This window comes from Opisthocomus hoazin, chromosome 28, assembly GCF_030867145.1.
Source record: "Opisthocomus hoazin isolate bOpiHoa1 chromosome 28, bOpiHoa1.hap1, whole genome shotgun sequence".
Classification (NCBI taxonomy): domain Eukaryota; kingdom Metazoa; phylum Chordata; class Aves; order Opisthocomiformes; family Opisthocomidae; genus Opisthocomus; species Opisthocomus hoazin.
Genome location: NC_134441.1, coordinates 3409998 through 3424464, shown reverse-complemented (window position 1 = coordinate 3424464; position 14467 = coordinate 3409998). Strand labels below are relative to the sequence as shown.

Sequence of the window (14467 nt, the reverse complement as noted above, 5' to 3'; positions counted from 1 at the left end):
TTCCCTCCCTTGATGATCTGTTGCAGCTATTATGTATTAATAGGTCCAAACCCTTTATCTTGCAGTGTCTTCAGTGGGGCTGGGTTTGCTCCTTCGCTGGAGAAGCAGCTGTAGCAATGGATGAAAAGAAAAATGTTGGGGGGGTTATTTGCATGAATGCAGAAAGTACCTGTTCCCATGGGGGTTTAATGGTGACTGTGGAGCCTGGAACGGGGATAAAATTATCTCCACCCTTCGCAGGGGGGGTTCAGACCCCTCTATTCCTCCTCTGTTTGCTTCTGTAGGGTCTCATTCTATGGGGCTTGTAGAGTCTTTTCTTTTAAGCGTGACCAGTAATGTTTTCTCAGAAAAAACCCCACTCGATTTCTTAAATTAGGCAGCTGTTTATGATCTGTCTGTACTACTTCAACGTGAAGTTCATGAAGAGGGCAGAAGGATTCTAGAGCAGCATCTTCAGCCTCAGCTTTCGCAGTGTCCCGCTGCAAAGTACTCAGAAATCTATTTATAGTTTTGTCTCTTTGCTTTTTGGCTTGTATCATGGGCTCTCTAGATGTGATCATCCTCGTTATCACTCTTATTATCTCGTCCTTTCCTGGGACTGAGCTGCAGTAGGAAATGGATCACCAAGAAGCAAATATTTTCCCTTATCAGCCCCCGGGTGCCTCGTGGGAAACTCCTGGTGCCAGGTAGAAAGGAAGGATTTTTGGAGATTTTCTTTTTTTAAACTTTTTTCCCCCTGCAGTTGAGGCAGCTGGTCGCTCTCCCTGGCCGTGCTGTGAGATCGCAGCAGCGTTTCGCAGACGGAGGTTGCTCATATTAAATAAACATCACACGTTTCTCTGGTGCTTTCGCATTGCTCCGGGAGCTCTTCCATCCTCCCGGCTGCCTCTCGTCCTCTCCCTGGCTCATCCACAGAATCACAGAATCACAGGATGGTCAGGGTTGGAAGGGACCTCTGTGGGTCATCTAGTCCAACCCTCCTGCCGAAGCAGGGTCACCTACAGTAGACTGTAGAGGACCTTGTCCAGCCGGGTCTGGAATATCTCCAGAGAAGGAGACTCCACAACCTCCCTGGGCAGCCTGGGCCAGTGCTCCGTCACCCTCAGAGGGAAGTTGTTCTTCCTCATGTTCAGACGGAACTTCCTGTGCCTCAGTTTGTGCCCATTGCCCCTTGTCCTGTCGCTGGGCACCACTGAAAAGATCTTGGCCCCATCCTCCTGACACCCACGCTGCAGATATTTGTAAGTATGTATTAGGTCCCCTCTCAGCCTTCTCTTCTCCAGGCTGAACAAGCCCAGCTCCCTCAGCCTCTCCTCGTAGGAGAGATGCTCCAGTCCCCTCCTCATCCTCGTAGCCCTCCGCTGGACTTTCTCCAGCAGCTCCTCACCTTTCTTGAACTGGGGAGCCCAGAACTGGACAGAGTACTCCAGATGAGGCCTCACCAGGGCAGAGTAGAGGGGAAGGAGAACCTCCCTCGCCCTGCTGGCCATGCTCCTCTTGATGCACCCCAGAATGCCATTGGCAAACAGAGCCCCCCTCTCCCATCCAAAATCCCGTTGGACTCGCGCTCGGGCTTGGCGTGTCTGAACCTCCCGTGGCCGTAGGTGTCTCGAGTGCGTCTGAGCTCAGGAGTGATGCTCAGCCTCTATCCGTGGCTCAAGGCTCCTTCCCTGGGCTGACTCCCGAATAAATCCCTGCATGGGTTGTTCAGCCCTCAGCCTCAGTGCCTCAACCCATCCCTGACCCGCGTTCGTCCTTTCTGCTGCGTGAGGACAGGTCGGAGGCGGCTGCACGCTGTTCGTGGTGTGGAAACGAAGCAGCGGCTGGTTTGCACCTCTCCGTCAGCCAGACCCCGGGCTGGGAGCATTTGCTCTGGACCAGCTCAGTATTTCAGGTGTTTTTTAAGCTTCTGGGAGATTAAACTTGATGGTGAGACGTCCTATCCGGCACACGGAGGTGGCAGAAAACAGAGGACGTGTGGGAAGGGATTGCTCTGGGCAACCTACCTATCGCTTCTGTAAAATGACCCAAACCAAGGGGGTTAGTCCCCAAACTGGAAGGGGACCTGTGGTCAAACCCGAGGCAGAGCGTGGTCCCTGGGCGATCCCCTCCTGCGCTCGTTTTGGCTTCGGGAGAGATGAACGATGAAGAAGCCAGCACTGGAGGCTTGTTAGAGGAGGGAAGAAGCAGCTTGGAGCTCTGCTGATCATCAGAACGGAGGTGATTAATCTTTTTGTCGAGGTATTCGAGGGAATTAAGCAGTATAATTTATTGTGAGCTTTTGGATTGATGAGCTCTGTAAAGAGAGCTGGCCTCGGCGAGCATTCATTTAGTAAGGACTGAGCAACTTTTCCCCGCTCCAGCTGTCCTGAGCAAGATGAAGGTTTTATTGGGGAGTTTCTCTCCGCGAAAGCCGGGCTTTGCTTTGTGCTCTCTGATGGGTGGGATCCTCGGGCACCTTCCCGGTCTCTCCTCCACGGCGTTCGCCTCCTCTTTGGGATGCTTTTGAACTTGCTGCAAACTTATGTCAGCTCAAGGCAGGATTAAATTCTGTTTAATGGAGATTTTTGCTCTTTCTTTTGCTGCTGGAGTCTTTTTAAGGAACAAAATGCCGATCTGTTCAGTCTGGCAGACAGCAAGGGCTGCAATGCATTACTTAAAATGGATGATCGTGGATGTAACCAGCGGTTTTGCCCCTTAAATGTGCATTACAGTTACCAGTGGTTGCTGAAATCCTTGTGAATGCAAAAAAAGTGCCACTTTCTGCTACGTGCGTGCAGCTGGCAAGGGTCTGCATGCTCCGTTCAGACTCTTTCCAGTGGTGCCCAGCGACAGGACAAGGGGCAACGGGCACAAACTGAAGCAGAGGAAGCTCCAGCTGAACCCGAGGAAGAACTTCTTCCCTCTGAGGGTGACGGAGCCCTGGCCCAGGCTGCCCAGGGAGGCTGTGGAGTCTCCTTCTCTGGAGATATTCCAGCCCCGCCTGGCCGCGGTGCTGTGCCCCCTGCTCTGGGTGACCCTGCTTGGGCAGGGGGTTGGGCTGGGGGACCCTCAGAGGGCCCTGCCAACCCCCACCATCCTGTGATTCTGTGATTATTTGGGGGAACAGAACTGGTTTTCGCTCAGGCTGTGCACATTTGCAAGGCTTGTGCTGGAGACTGGGTTTGTGGTTGCTTTTCTTGCACATCTTCTATAAATGATAAGGGAATTTGTGAGCTTTCTGAAGGCGAGGTTACGTATTGTGGTGTGTCCAAGGGGAGCTGGGCATCGCCTGTGTGACTTCCCACGTCTGCAGTTTTCCTCTTGCGAGGAATCAGCATCTGCCATGACTTTCTTCTCTGTTAATGCTGCCACTTTGCTCCCATTTATAAAGACCGTAAGCCAAGCTCTTTTTTGGGCTTGCTCTCTTGGAGACAGTGAGGTTTGCCACCTGTGAACCTAATCTGGTGGAGCTTTAGAAAGCCCCATTCAGCCATCGTTTTTCTAATCACCAGGTAGAGCCGGCACCCCAAGGACTTCAGCACAACACGCCCATGTTTGTTTGTGAATCCGATCTCAAACCTGGATATTAAATATTAGCGTTGATTTCAATACGCACGGAGCAAGCTGAGTTGTATTGCATCACCCTTGCCTTTTATATCTTGACTTGACAAGCTGCATGGCAGAAATTGAGATCAAAAGAAGGAAACAGAGTGGGGGATAAAATTGGTGCGTGGTGTGCAATGGCCAACGCACTAAAAAGAGCAGGAAAACCTTCTAGCAACCTGCACGAGGGATGTCTTGGGTTAAGATTCTTGGTTTCTGGGAAGAGCTGCGGGGTTGGTGCTTTCCGAGGAGCCTCCCCTCGGTTTGGCAAGAAGAAAGGCTCGGCGCGCCGCGTCCTGCTGATTTTTAGGCATTTCTTGGTGCGCTGGTCTGACCGTGAATGCAGCCGTGATGCTCCCTTGGACTCTGAAGCCACGCTCTTTTGTCCCTGCTCCCAGTAGGACTGGTAAGAGTTGGTAGTTTTTCCCTGTAAACAGAGGACAAAGTGCTCTCTTTTTTTTTAGCTTTTTTTAACTAAGCTTGAAGAACAAAAAGATTTCCAAAATTGAATTTCTCGTTCTTGCTTCTTGCTACAGCATTGCAAGATCTAGACATTCCCTGCTTGGTAAAACCATGAACTGCTCCACCTTGGGCTTCCTCACGAAGCAGCCCTGGTTTATATCAGTTTAGATGCGTGCAGCGTTTTGCATATCGTCTCTGCCTACGAGAGAACAGGTGCTTGGTTAATTTGATTCCTTAATTATGGGATTCCCTGCCTAATTATACCTGGCCCGTTACAAGCTGATTTAGCTGGTGATGAAAGCGATGCTGCGCCTCCAGTGGGACCACGCTAGCTGGCTCTTAGCAGATAAGCACGGTGCAAAACCCATTGGTGAGCGGCTAATTAAAAAACTCAAGAGTTTGGGGCATGAAGTTGTGTTTTGCTGCAATGGCGCTTTGGTTTTGCCAAGCTTGGGAAAATAATTTCTGGGCACGCAGGTCCCTGCGCTACCTGCCGCTGTAAACAGGTTGTTCCAATACACCAATGGTCAAAGTGAATATTGTGGTAATAAATTATCTCTCCCCACACCTTTTTTTTTTAACTTGCTTTTGGATTTTTAGCTAGTTGCTATGGTAACTTTCCACCTTCCTGTTTCTGGCGAGTCTCCAAAGTGGCTGATGGAGGTGGCCTTGGGGAGACAAGTGTGAGCTGAGCAGAGCTTTGCTCTCCATCCTCTGCAAAGTCAGATGCACAATGGGACCTCTCGGATGGGGACCAAAGCTTTAGCAGACTGATGGGTGTGTGCTGCAAGAACTTCTAGTTTAAGTCATCTGCTCCACTGGGACGTGGATTTCCAGCCTAAATTTGTTGCCACAATCAGTTCTGGCAGAGACATGAGTTCTTGCCCGTGCTCTGCAGGGTGGATGATCCTCCATTGGATGCCCCACTTGGAATCATTGGTGTTCAACCAAGCTCCAGCATCCCATCACAGAGGGATGCTGCACACCTACATCCACCCAGAGATAACTTTTGCTCATGTTGCCTCCATTTTACCCGTTTCCCCATGCAGAATTTGGCCATTCAAATTGCATCTGGTTGCTTTGTTCAATCTATCCATCCCTCCTTCCTTTCTGCCACAGTTTCTACAAGGGAGCAAACTGCTTTCCCTGTTAGGACCAAGATCTTTGGAAGAGATTTGCAGCTCCCTGGGGAGCTCATAAAAATGATAAAGCAGCTCTTGGTTTCCAGGTCTCGCTCGTGGCCGTTCACCACTGGCAGACGACACAGCTTGGCTTGGAGCAGGGTTAATCCTTCCCTTTCTCTTTTCAGTTCTTCTGGGTCCTTCTGGTGATCTTCCTTACGGAGCTGCTGCTGATATTCATCGAGATCATCTTTGAAAACAAGGTGGGTGCAATTGAGGGGTCTTTGGGTGCTGCATGGCGACAAACTGTGTGTCATCAAGGGGGAAAATCCTCAAGTATCTGTTAGCGTCCGTCCTGAAAATGTAAGGTTTTCATTGCTCTTGCTCTTCTGGGGCTGCCCATCATGCCTCCAGAGCTGTGATGGATCTCCAGCACCACCCAGAGCCCCAGCCACAGCTCCCCATGCAGACTCTCCACCAAAAACCTGTTGGTATTTTTTTTTCTAGAGGACTCATTAAGCTCCTCGCCTCAATTACGTTAACTGCTGGCTTGCATTTGCAAGGACGGATTTGAGTTATAGCTGAGCCGGCGAGATGGTAAATGCTTCTAACGGATGTCCTTTCTGGCTGCCTGCCTTCTGCTGAAGAAACCCTGCCATTTTCAATTTAATCTTACCCTTGCAATCGATCAAACGATTAAATAGCTTATCTCAGTCTCTGCTGGCTCAATGAATGCACGAGGCAGGAGAAAAACATCTGAAATACCTACTTATGGGCTCTAAAAATCTATTTCCCTTTGCAAAAACAGCTTGATGCTTTCAAACCCATCAAGGATGGGGTTGGCAGTTGAGTGCTTGGTGAGCCCCAAAGACAGGTCGGGGTTGGGAGTTGTGTGCTTGATGAGCCCCAAAGAGCAGTTGGGATTAGGAGCTGTGTGCTTGGTGAGTCCCAAAGAGCAGTTGGGGTTGGGAGTTGTGTGCTTGGTGAGCCCCAAAGAGCAGTTGGGATTGGGAGTTGTGTGCTTGGTGAGCCCCAAAGAGCAGCTGGGATTGGGAGTTGTGTGCTTGGTGAGTCCCAAAGAGCAGTTGGGGTTGGGAGTTGTGTGCTTGGTGAGCCCCAAAGAGCAGTTGGGGTTGGGAGTTGTGTGCTTGGTGAGCCGCAAAGTTGAAGGAAGGCAATGGGGGAGGACATTGCCTTTTAGATGCTGCAGCCAACTCCATTCAGCAGCTCCCCAGAGTTCTCTGAAACCCTCTGATCCCCAAAAAACATGATGCACTGGTGGAGATACGTGCTTCTCCAAGGAATCAGGTTGCTGGAGTCCTTCCCACGTATAGAAAATCAATACGTGGTGCCACGTAGATGCTGTATTTTTGTGAAATTCAGCATGAAATCCCCTGATTTGCTCCACTTTTGAGCCTCAGTGATGGTGCTCAGCACCATCCTGCACTGCAGGGGTGCAGTGGGGAAACACTGGTACCATCAGGAGAGAGGGGATTGCAGCCTCGTGATTAAACTCATGGATTGAGTAGAAACCATTAGCGCCTAAATTGTCCCTTAATTTAAATTTAACGGGCAATATCAAAACCTAATTAAAAATCAAACAATGAGGGAGAGAGAAAAGAGAGATCCATCAAGCGACGAATCCACTTGACCTAAAATTGTTTGGAGGCACATATCTGCATTTGGAACAATGGTTGTTTATTAAACTCATTAAAAACATATTTAATTGGATTTTGTATTAAATAAGCAGGGATGAGGAACAAATTTAGTGGCCTCGAAGCTACTGAACATAGAAGTGGGTTCTGTTGATATGGAAATGAGGTTTTGGAGATTATCGGAGATAACGGGTTTGGCGTCCTTGAAGGGAGGCGAATGGAGAGGTCTCATAACCAGAACTTAATGATTTAACCCTGCGAAATTTATCTCCCACCTTAAAATCAAGATTTAATTACAGGGGCTGCCTCTGGGCTGGCATCTTCTCAGAGGGCGATAGGATCGGGGGGTGAGCCTATCTGGGGGAAAACCAGCAGAAAAGGAGAAAACCCGGGTGTTGCCCATTGTGTTGATCTTCGCGGTGAGCAAACTGGGAATTAACGTTTTAATAAACTTCCAGATGAGCAATTTCTTAAAGGTTTTTTCCAATCCCCTTGCCTGATCCCTCGCTGTCGGCAGGCTTTGTTTGCCGCTCTGACGTGCCTTCATTTCTCTCTTTTTTCACGTTCTTCTCCCTGTTCCCGGTTTGCCCAACCTCTAATTTTCATGTCAGAGTGAGTTATGAAAAACAACATTTTCTTCCCCCTGCCTTTCCACTGCTTCTAACTCAGAAAAAAAGTTCCTCTTCCCTTCATTAATATTTCTGTCGAGTGGTTTGTCAGGAGTCAAGCGACAAAGCTGCGCCGGGCTTTGCATAGGACATTTCGAGCCTCCGCTCCCAGCTCGCTAATAAGCTTCCCAGGCATCTGTAAAATACATTTTTCGATTCAATTAGCATTTAATGTGAAGTGCCTGATGTGTCCAAGCGTGCTCGGAGACACGGCCGAAGGAGCAGCGGGGAGAGCCCCAGCCCAGCTGCACCCTTCCCTTGCAGGGCACAGCTGAATCGCTGGATGATTTGTTGGGATTAGGAGTGATTGAGGGCTCTGATGAGGTCTCTGCTCCTGCGCGTAGCTCATCCTACGGGTAAATCACCGGCGTTCGCTGTCACAGCCTATTTCACGTCCTCCAGCCCCTCCTAATGCGGCAGAAACCCCCCTGCCAGTGGTTAAACTCCTGATAATCAATGGGACCGGAGAGCTTGAGGGAGCTTTTGAAGAAGTCGCCTTGATAATTAAATGTAAGAGGAAAAATCGAGTGGGTGAAGGTGCGGTGGGTCTGCTTGCATGTGCGGGAAGCGCAGAGGTGCTATGGGATGCTGCTAACCCTGACAGCTCAAAAATAATGCTGCTAACCCTGAGAGCTCAAAAATGATGAATTTTGCCGCAAGAAACAGGCTTGTGCCAGCATGCAGGTTAAATTCTTATTCCAATAACAGCTGGCAACGCTTGCTATGAAAAAATTGTCATGTTTTGCGATGTTTTCCCAGTGCCTTTTCCACACGTGAGCCGCATTTTTGTTCTTTTCTGTCGCCAGATGAACGCAGTTTTCCACTCCAACATCCAAGAGGGCATCAGACACTATTACGACGACCTCGACTTCAAGAACATCTTGGATTTTGTACAAGAAAAGGTTCGGGTTTGGAGGGGGGTGGCATCGGGGAGGTCTGGTTGGGAAGTTTTTCAAGGGGTGGTGAGCTCTGTGCCTCACTGAGGCAGAAGCATTCGTTTTCTCTGTGTTTTTAGAGTTTATTCCCATCCCTGGAGTGCCTTGCTTGGTCTGTCTTGAATATCTTGATCTGTCTTGGTTTGCGCTGCTCTTTTTGCACAGTTTTGTGTTGTGTCGCTCTCCAAGCCCACCCCGCAGGGGGTTTTGGTGAGTTCTTCTGCCGTCTGCGTCTCCTGCAAAACCCATCTTCTGCTCCACACCATGGTTTGGACCACAGCAGGATATCTATATTTCCCAATCCTGGGGCTTGACATAGTCTGCTTTAGTTTTTTCAGGTGTGTGTTGCCCATTCTGTCCCCTGTCTAATGCTCAGAGCCTGCCAGGAGCTGGCAGGATCCATCCCCTCTCCTTGAGCCAACCTGCAGGTCAGTAAAGCCATCCCCCCAGATCTCATTTTTAACCAAACTCTTCATAAGCTGCTGCTGTTGCCCTGTATTTTATGCACCATGCAGTTTGTTTGAGGTACTAAATATTAAATTATTAACTTAAAATACTTTCCTAATTCCTGCCATTGAGCCCTGGCTAGATGTGCTTCCCTTTTGTCTCTCCAGACCCAACGTAGCCACAGTTCAGCAAAGCAATGATGCATCCCCCTAAGTGCTTCGAAAAGCCGAGTAAAGTCAGGATTTGAAGTTATTTTCCATGCCTTTAAGCAAGTGGCCGGTCCAGACAAGCTTGGTTGGCTCTAACGTGGCATTAGGTTTTCCAGCGCTGATGAGAAGCTGGGAATTCCTGGGAATTTGGGGGATGTAGGTTTGCTCGTGAGGATATTTGGTTTACCTGTTTGTTATTTGTGCTATTGTGGGAGGGAAGTACTTGGCTCGCAGCATTTGGTGAATGAAAAAAATATGGGAAAAAAACAAAAACTTGAGATCTAGGACAGAAATTATAGTGATGTTACATCTCCTGGGTTGATTTTGGAGAGCAGAGCCAGGCTTTGCCAGCAAAGCTGCTCTCAGATGAATGTGGACTGTTCTCACCTTGGCCTGATTCTCTCTTTTCATTCTGAGTTGGAGCATCATAAAGGTGTGAATCTTCTCTCTCGCTTTGAAGGAGGCTGTGAAGCTCCTTCTTCTTTGATGTAGCTGGAATTTAAGACCGGTGGTGCCCTCCATGCACCCCTCTCTTGGCTTAAATACCTGCTTTTGACTCTTGGAGTCCTCATTACTGAGCTGAGCACATTAATGAGACTGGGAGCCCTCAGAAGGTCTCAAAACACGACTGACTCTGAGAAAGATCTGAATCTTTTCCAAGTTTTTCTCTGACCTCGCTAAGAGGGTGATGTAGCTGAGACCTCGCTGTATGAATGATAAATGGATGCTGCCGCGAGCGGTCGGAAAGTCCATGTTGGAGCCATCCTTAATGAGGCTTGGCAAGGAGGTTAGACCACAAACCTCCAGATAAAGCAGATGTATTTACGGGAAGGTTTCTGTCTCTCCAAACAAGCGGGGATCAGGCACTTATCACGTCATCTCACCCCATTTTTACAGCATTTCTCCCATCTACTTCTTCACTTGACTTTTTATTAGAAGTTTGCAGGGGGAGATCTTCAGCTCAAAGTCTCTCTCTCGACTAAAAGAAGTTGTGGCCACTTATTGTGTTGCTGAGAAGTCTTTCACGTCTGCACATTTTATCCTGTAGCTAGAGACGGAGCTTTGCAAGAACGTGCAGCAAATTGCTGTGAGCTTTTATGTTAGCGTAGGATTTCCAACCCAGGAACAGCAGCAACGTCAGCGATTGAAACGCAGAGTTGCTTCGTCTTGAGGGCAGGACCGGGGAGAAGAAATGCAGGGGAAGAACTGCTTCAAAGGGAAGGGAAATTGGTTTTACGGGACCGGAGCAGCCCGGTTTACTTTGGGAGGATGAACACCTGCAGTCAGCGTGGAAGGACTGCACCCAGACCTGCTTTTTTTGGTAAAACACAAGCTCGGAGCCGGCTGTTATCATCATTTGGTGGTTATTCATGCCATTTTCCCTATTGAAACCTTGTGTAAGCATAGGTTAGCTGGCATATATGGCTTATTCAGATCAGGCAAAACCACACTGCGCTCCTTAGGATTTAAATTTTGCTTAAATCTTCTGTCCATTGATGCTCTAAAGTAGAGCCGACTGCCTTCACACCCTTAAGCCAGTATTCTATAGCAAAAACAACAAGTAATTATGGTCCAAAGTGCCAGACATCGATATTTTACTTTACCAGGATCATGGTCTAATTCATGCGGTTTTACCTGTCGACACCTGCTCGGTCCAGCTGCCTGTGAGCGAGTAGCTATTGAAAGAAATTGCCCTAAAGAAAATAATACCTGTATGTTTTTATCACTCATTTTTGCTGAACTACTGCCCTTTGCAGCCCTCGGACACGAGGCTGGAGACAACGATGACTCAAAAGCCCGAGTTTGCCGCAAGTAACTCACGGCAGCTGTCTGCCGTTCCTCGCTTTATCTTTCTTTTGATGGTTTGCTGAGTACAGGTGGAAGAGGACAGTTCAAACCGCTTTGCTGAGCGCAGGATTTGAATTTCAAAGAGCTGCCGGGGCTGCGGTTCTTGCTCAAACCCGAGCGGCTCCAAACTCAAAGTAAGGCTCGGAGGGATGAGGGTGTTGAGCTTGCAAACCTCCTCCTTTCTTCTTGGGGAAGATGAAAGGCGGCTTTCACCAGCGTGGCTCGTTCGAGCATATTGCTTCGAGGACGATGGTTTTAGCCATATAACGAGCCCGCGGCTCGTGGGTGGTGGCAGCGGTCCTCGACATGCATCCTTGGATGCAACCTGTGAGGCTCTTTCCATGGGCTCACTTCAGTTCTTCTGGTTGTTATGCTTCTCTGAGCTCCGGGAGCATGAAGGTAAAACCTGCACCAAAGTCTGCCTCAGCTTATGAGAAATAAATCCAGGCACAACAGTAGTTTGGCGTAAACTTCTCTTTGCAGAGAAGAAAACACCCCGATGAGGTTTCCCAGCAGCTAGTAAGCCTTGTTAGAAGGATTTTGTACCAATTTTTGCACGGTTATAAAAGCAAATGGAAAAAAACTTCTTTGCAGCATGAGGATATTAAATGGGTAGCAACCACCAGTATCCCTTTAGGTGTTTTTATTCCCTTCTTTCTAGGAAACTTTTGCAAGCTGGTCGCCCTCGCTGGTATGGGTATGATTAAAAGCAATGGAGGAATTAACGGCAGGAAGTTAGGAAATAGTTGTAAATCTGTGGGTTGGCTGCTCCTGGGTGTATCTACCGAATTTTGGCATGGGAGGAGGCCAGGAGGACCTCAGGAGATGGTGGCTTTTCCTACACTCTTTGGCCAAGTATGGCCACCAACCCATCCGCAGGAGGGGGAGCAGATGCTCGCAGGGTTAAACCTCTCCCCAAAACTGCTCCTTAAAGAGCGGGGTGCTTAAAAAAATGGGGAAAACCTGGGGGTTTTTCTGTCTTCTCAAGCACAGACACCTCTCCTGCTCACTTCAGGCTTTTCTTTCTGGGGGAAAAATGTAAAGATTCAAGCTTGTTTACCAAGAGAAGGGATGACTCGCTATGTAATAAGCCCACTTTTATTCTGCGGAGAACAGAAAATGACTTTCATTAAACTTTTTTTTTTTTCATTGTGCGAACAGAAGAAAAAAGCAGCTTTTTTCTTTTGTAGCTGTAGCATTTGATCTCTAATTTAACTTGACGGGAAAAGAAATCCCTTTTAGACTGCGGAGCCTTATTAGCATTTTGTCGAATGGCACCAACTAGCCGAGCTGCTGCCTTCAAGAAAGAAATACCTTCATTCAAGGCGCTGAAAGAACCATCTCTCCTCCGTGCCCAGGAATAGGATGGATTAGTCACCTGTAATTAAATCAGTGAAGCATGAATGAGCCTGATCTTTCCCGGGCTTGTGAAAGCAAGAATGCCTCCAACACATCCGTGTACGCATCTGTAACTGCCGCACGCCTCTGAAATGGGGCTAAATGGGGCTAAACACCCACTTTTCTTTTTTTATGCACTGTCTTCCACTTCGTATTTAGGAAATCAGAAAATAATTGGGGCTCTCAATGCTGGCGCTGCAAAGCGGCGTTGGAGATGCAGGGCAAGGTTGGAGGGGAGATGGGTTGGTGGCTGGAGATGTTGAGGTCCGTTCAGCTGCACGTCTCATCCTCTCTTTGTCTTCTTTTTGCAGTTTTCTTGCTGCGGTGGCGATGAGTACCGAGACTGGGAGGTTAACCAGTACCACTCCTGCAACGGCAGCGGGCCGCTGGCATGCGGGGTGCCCTACACGTGCTGTATCCGGAAGGTAAGGCAGCCGAGGCACGGAAAGTGCCTTTATTTCAGTCAATATTTCAGCAAAACACCCTCTTCCAGCTGATTATTACTGCATAGTTCTGCGCTGTAGGGTTTCTTGTAAACTGCATTGCCATCCTGCAAAGTGGTTTGAGACAGCGTTAGCATGAAACACTAAAGAAACTAATAAATATATAAATTTATATATAAACTCAGCGAGTTTGCTGATGACACAAAACTGGGAGGAGTGGTGGATGCACCAGCAGGCTGTGCTGCCATCCAGTGAGACCTGGACAGGGTGGAAAGTTGGGCAGAAAGGAACCTGATGAAGTTCAGCAAGGGAAAGGGCAGGGTCCTGCACCTGGGGAGGAACAACCCCAGGCACCAGTACAGGCTGGGGCTGACCTGCTGGAGAGCAGCTCTGCGGAGAGGGACTGGGAGTGCTGGGGGACGACAGGGAGACCATGAGCCAGCAGCGTCCCTGGCTGCCAAGAAGGCAGATGGGATCCTGGGGTGCATCAAGGGGAGTGTGGGCAGCAGGACGAGGGAGGTTCTCCTCCCTCTCTGCTCTGCCCTGGGGAGGCCCCATCTGCAGTGCTGTGTCCAGTTCTGGGCTCCCCAGTTCAAGAAAGATGAGGAGCTGCTGGAGAGAGTCCAGCGCAGAGCAATGAGGAGGGGACTGGAGCATCTCTCCTACGAGGAAAGGCTGAGGGAGCTGGGCTTGTTCAGCCTGGAGAAGAGAAGGCTGAGAGGGGACCTTCGAAATGCCCATAAATATCTGCAGGGTGGGGGTCAGGAGGACGGGGCCAGACTCTTTCCAGTGGTGCCCAGCGACAGGACAAGGGGCAACGGGCACAAACTGAAGCACAGGAAGTTCCAGCTGAACCCGAGGAAGAACTTCTTCCCTCTGAGGGTGACGGAGCCCTGGCCCAGGCTGCCCAGGGAGGCTGTGGAGTCTCCTTCTCTGGAGATATTCCAGCCCCGCCTGGCCGCGGTGCTGTGCAGCCTGCTCTGGGTGACCCTGCTTGGGCAGGGGGTTGGGCTGGGTGACCCACAGAGGGCCCTGCCAACCCTGACCATCCTGGGATTCTGTGATACATGGGCTACACTGTGGTTTAGTAGTTCTAACGCAGAATAAATACCAAAGCACTGGGCTATTAATTGCGTTTGTATCATGTTGAAGAGTTGTTAGAAATGCCAAATTCCTGTTTTTTCAACCTGATGTGTAATACAAAATGCTTGGGAGGTTCGTTTTGCAAAGAAATGGCAGCATCTGAAAATGACTTGGCTGCATCTCGGCATGGATCCAAATGAGCTGTTGTCCTCTGTTATCCTGTTCAAGAGGACACGGGTCTCAGCCGGCCGTTGCGGGGTTTAGTGGTGTATGGGGATTGTGTTTGCTCCTAACGAGCAGGTTTTTGAGGGTCTTGCTGCAAATGGGGCCAGGAGAGGTGTTTGGATAAAGAGCCACCCTTGTGCAATGGAATAGGGGAAGTCTTGAGAGCAACAGCCCTTGCAAGGCTGCAGTTCCGACGTGCTGCGAGCTGGGTCGAACGGAGGTGGAAGGAGGGGGGGACTTGATTTGCAGAGCCATTAGGGTCTCCTGTGCTGATTTTCAGAGTTGAAAATCAAAACACCCCCCCCAAGCAGTGCTTTTCCACCGAGACCAAGCTAAGTGCTCTGACACTGTCTTGTTTAACACAACCATCCACCTCGTTGCAATCAAT

General features: G+C 49.3%; 1 protein-coding gene across 1 annotated transcript in view; it reads left to right on the top strand.

Annotated features, from left to right (window-relative positions):
• LOC104338080 (tetraspanin-15-like) overlaps nt 1-14467 on the top strand; it is a 48808-nt gene that overhangs the window by 19711 nt on the left and 14630 nt on the right. Inside the window, exons 3-5 of the mRNA XM_009944097.2 lie at nt 5357-5431; nt 8298-8393; nt 12640-12753. Coding sequence (XP_009942399.2) covers nt 5357-5431; nt 8298-8393; nt 12640-12753 — 285 coding nt within the window. The remainder of the gene's footprint in view (nt 1-5356; nt 5432-8297; nt 8394-12639; nt 12754-14467) is intronic.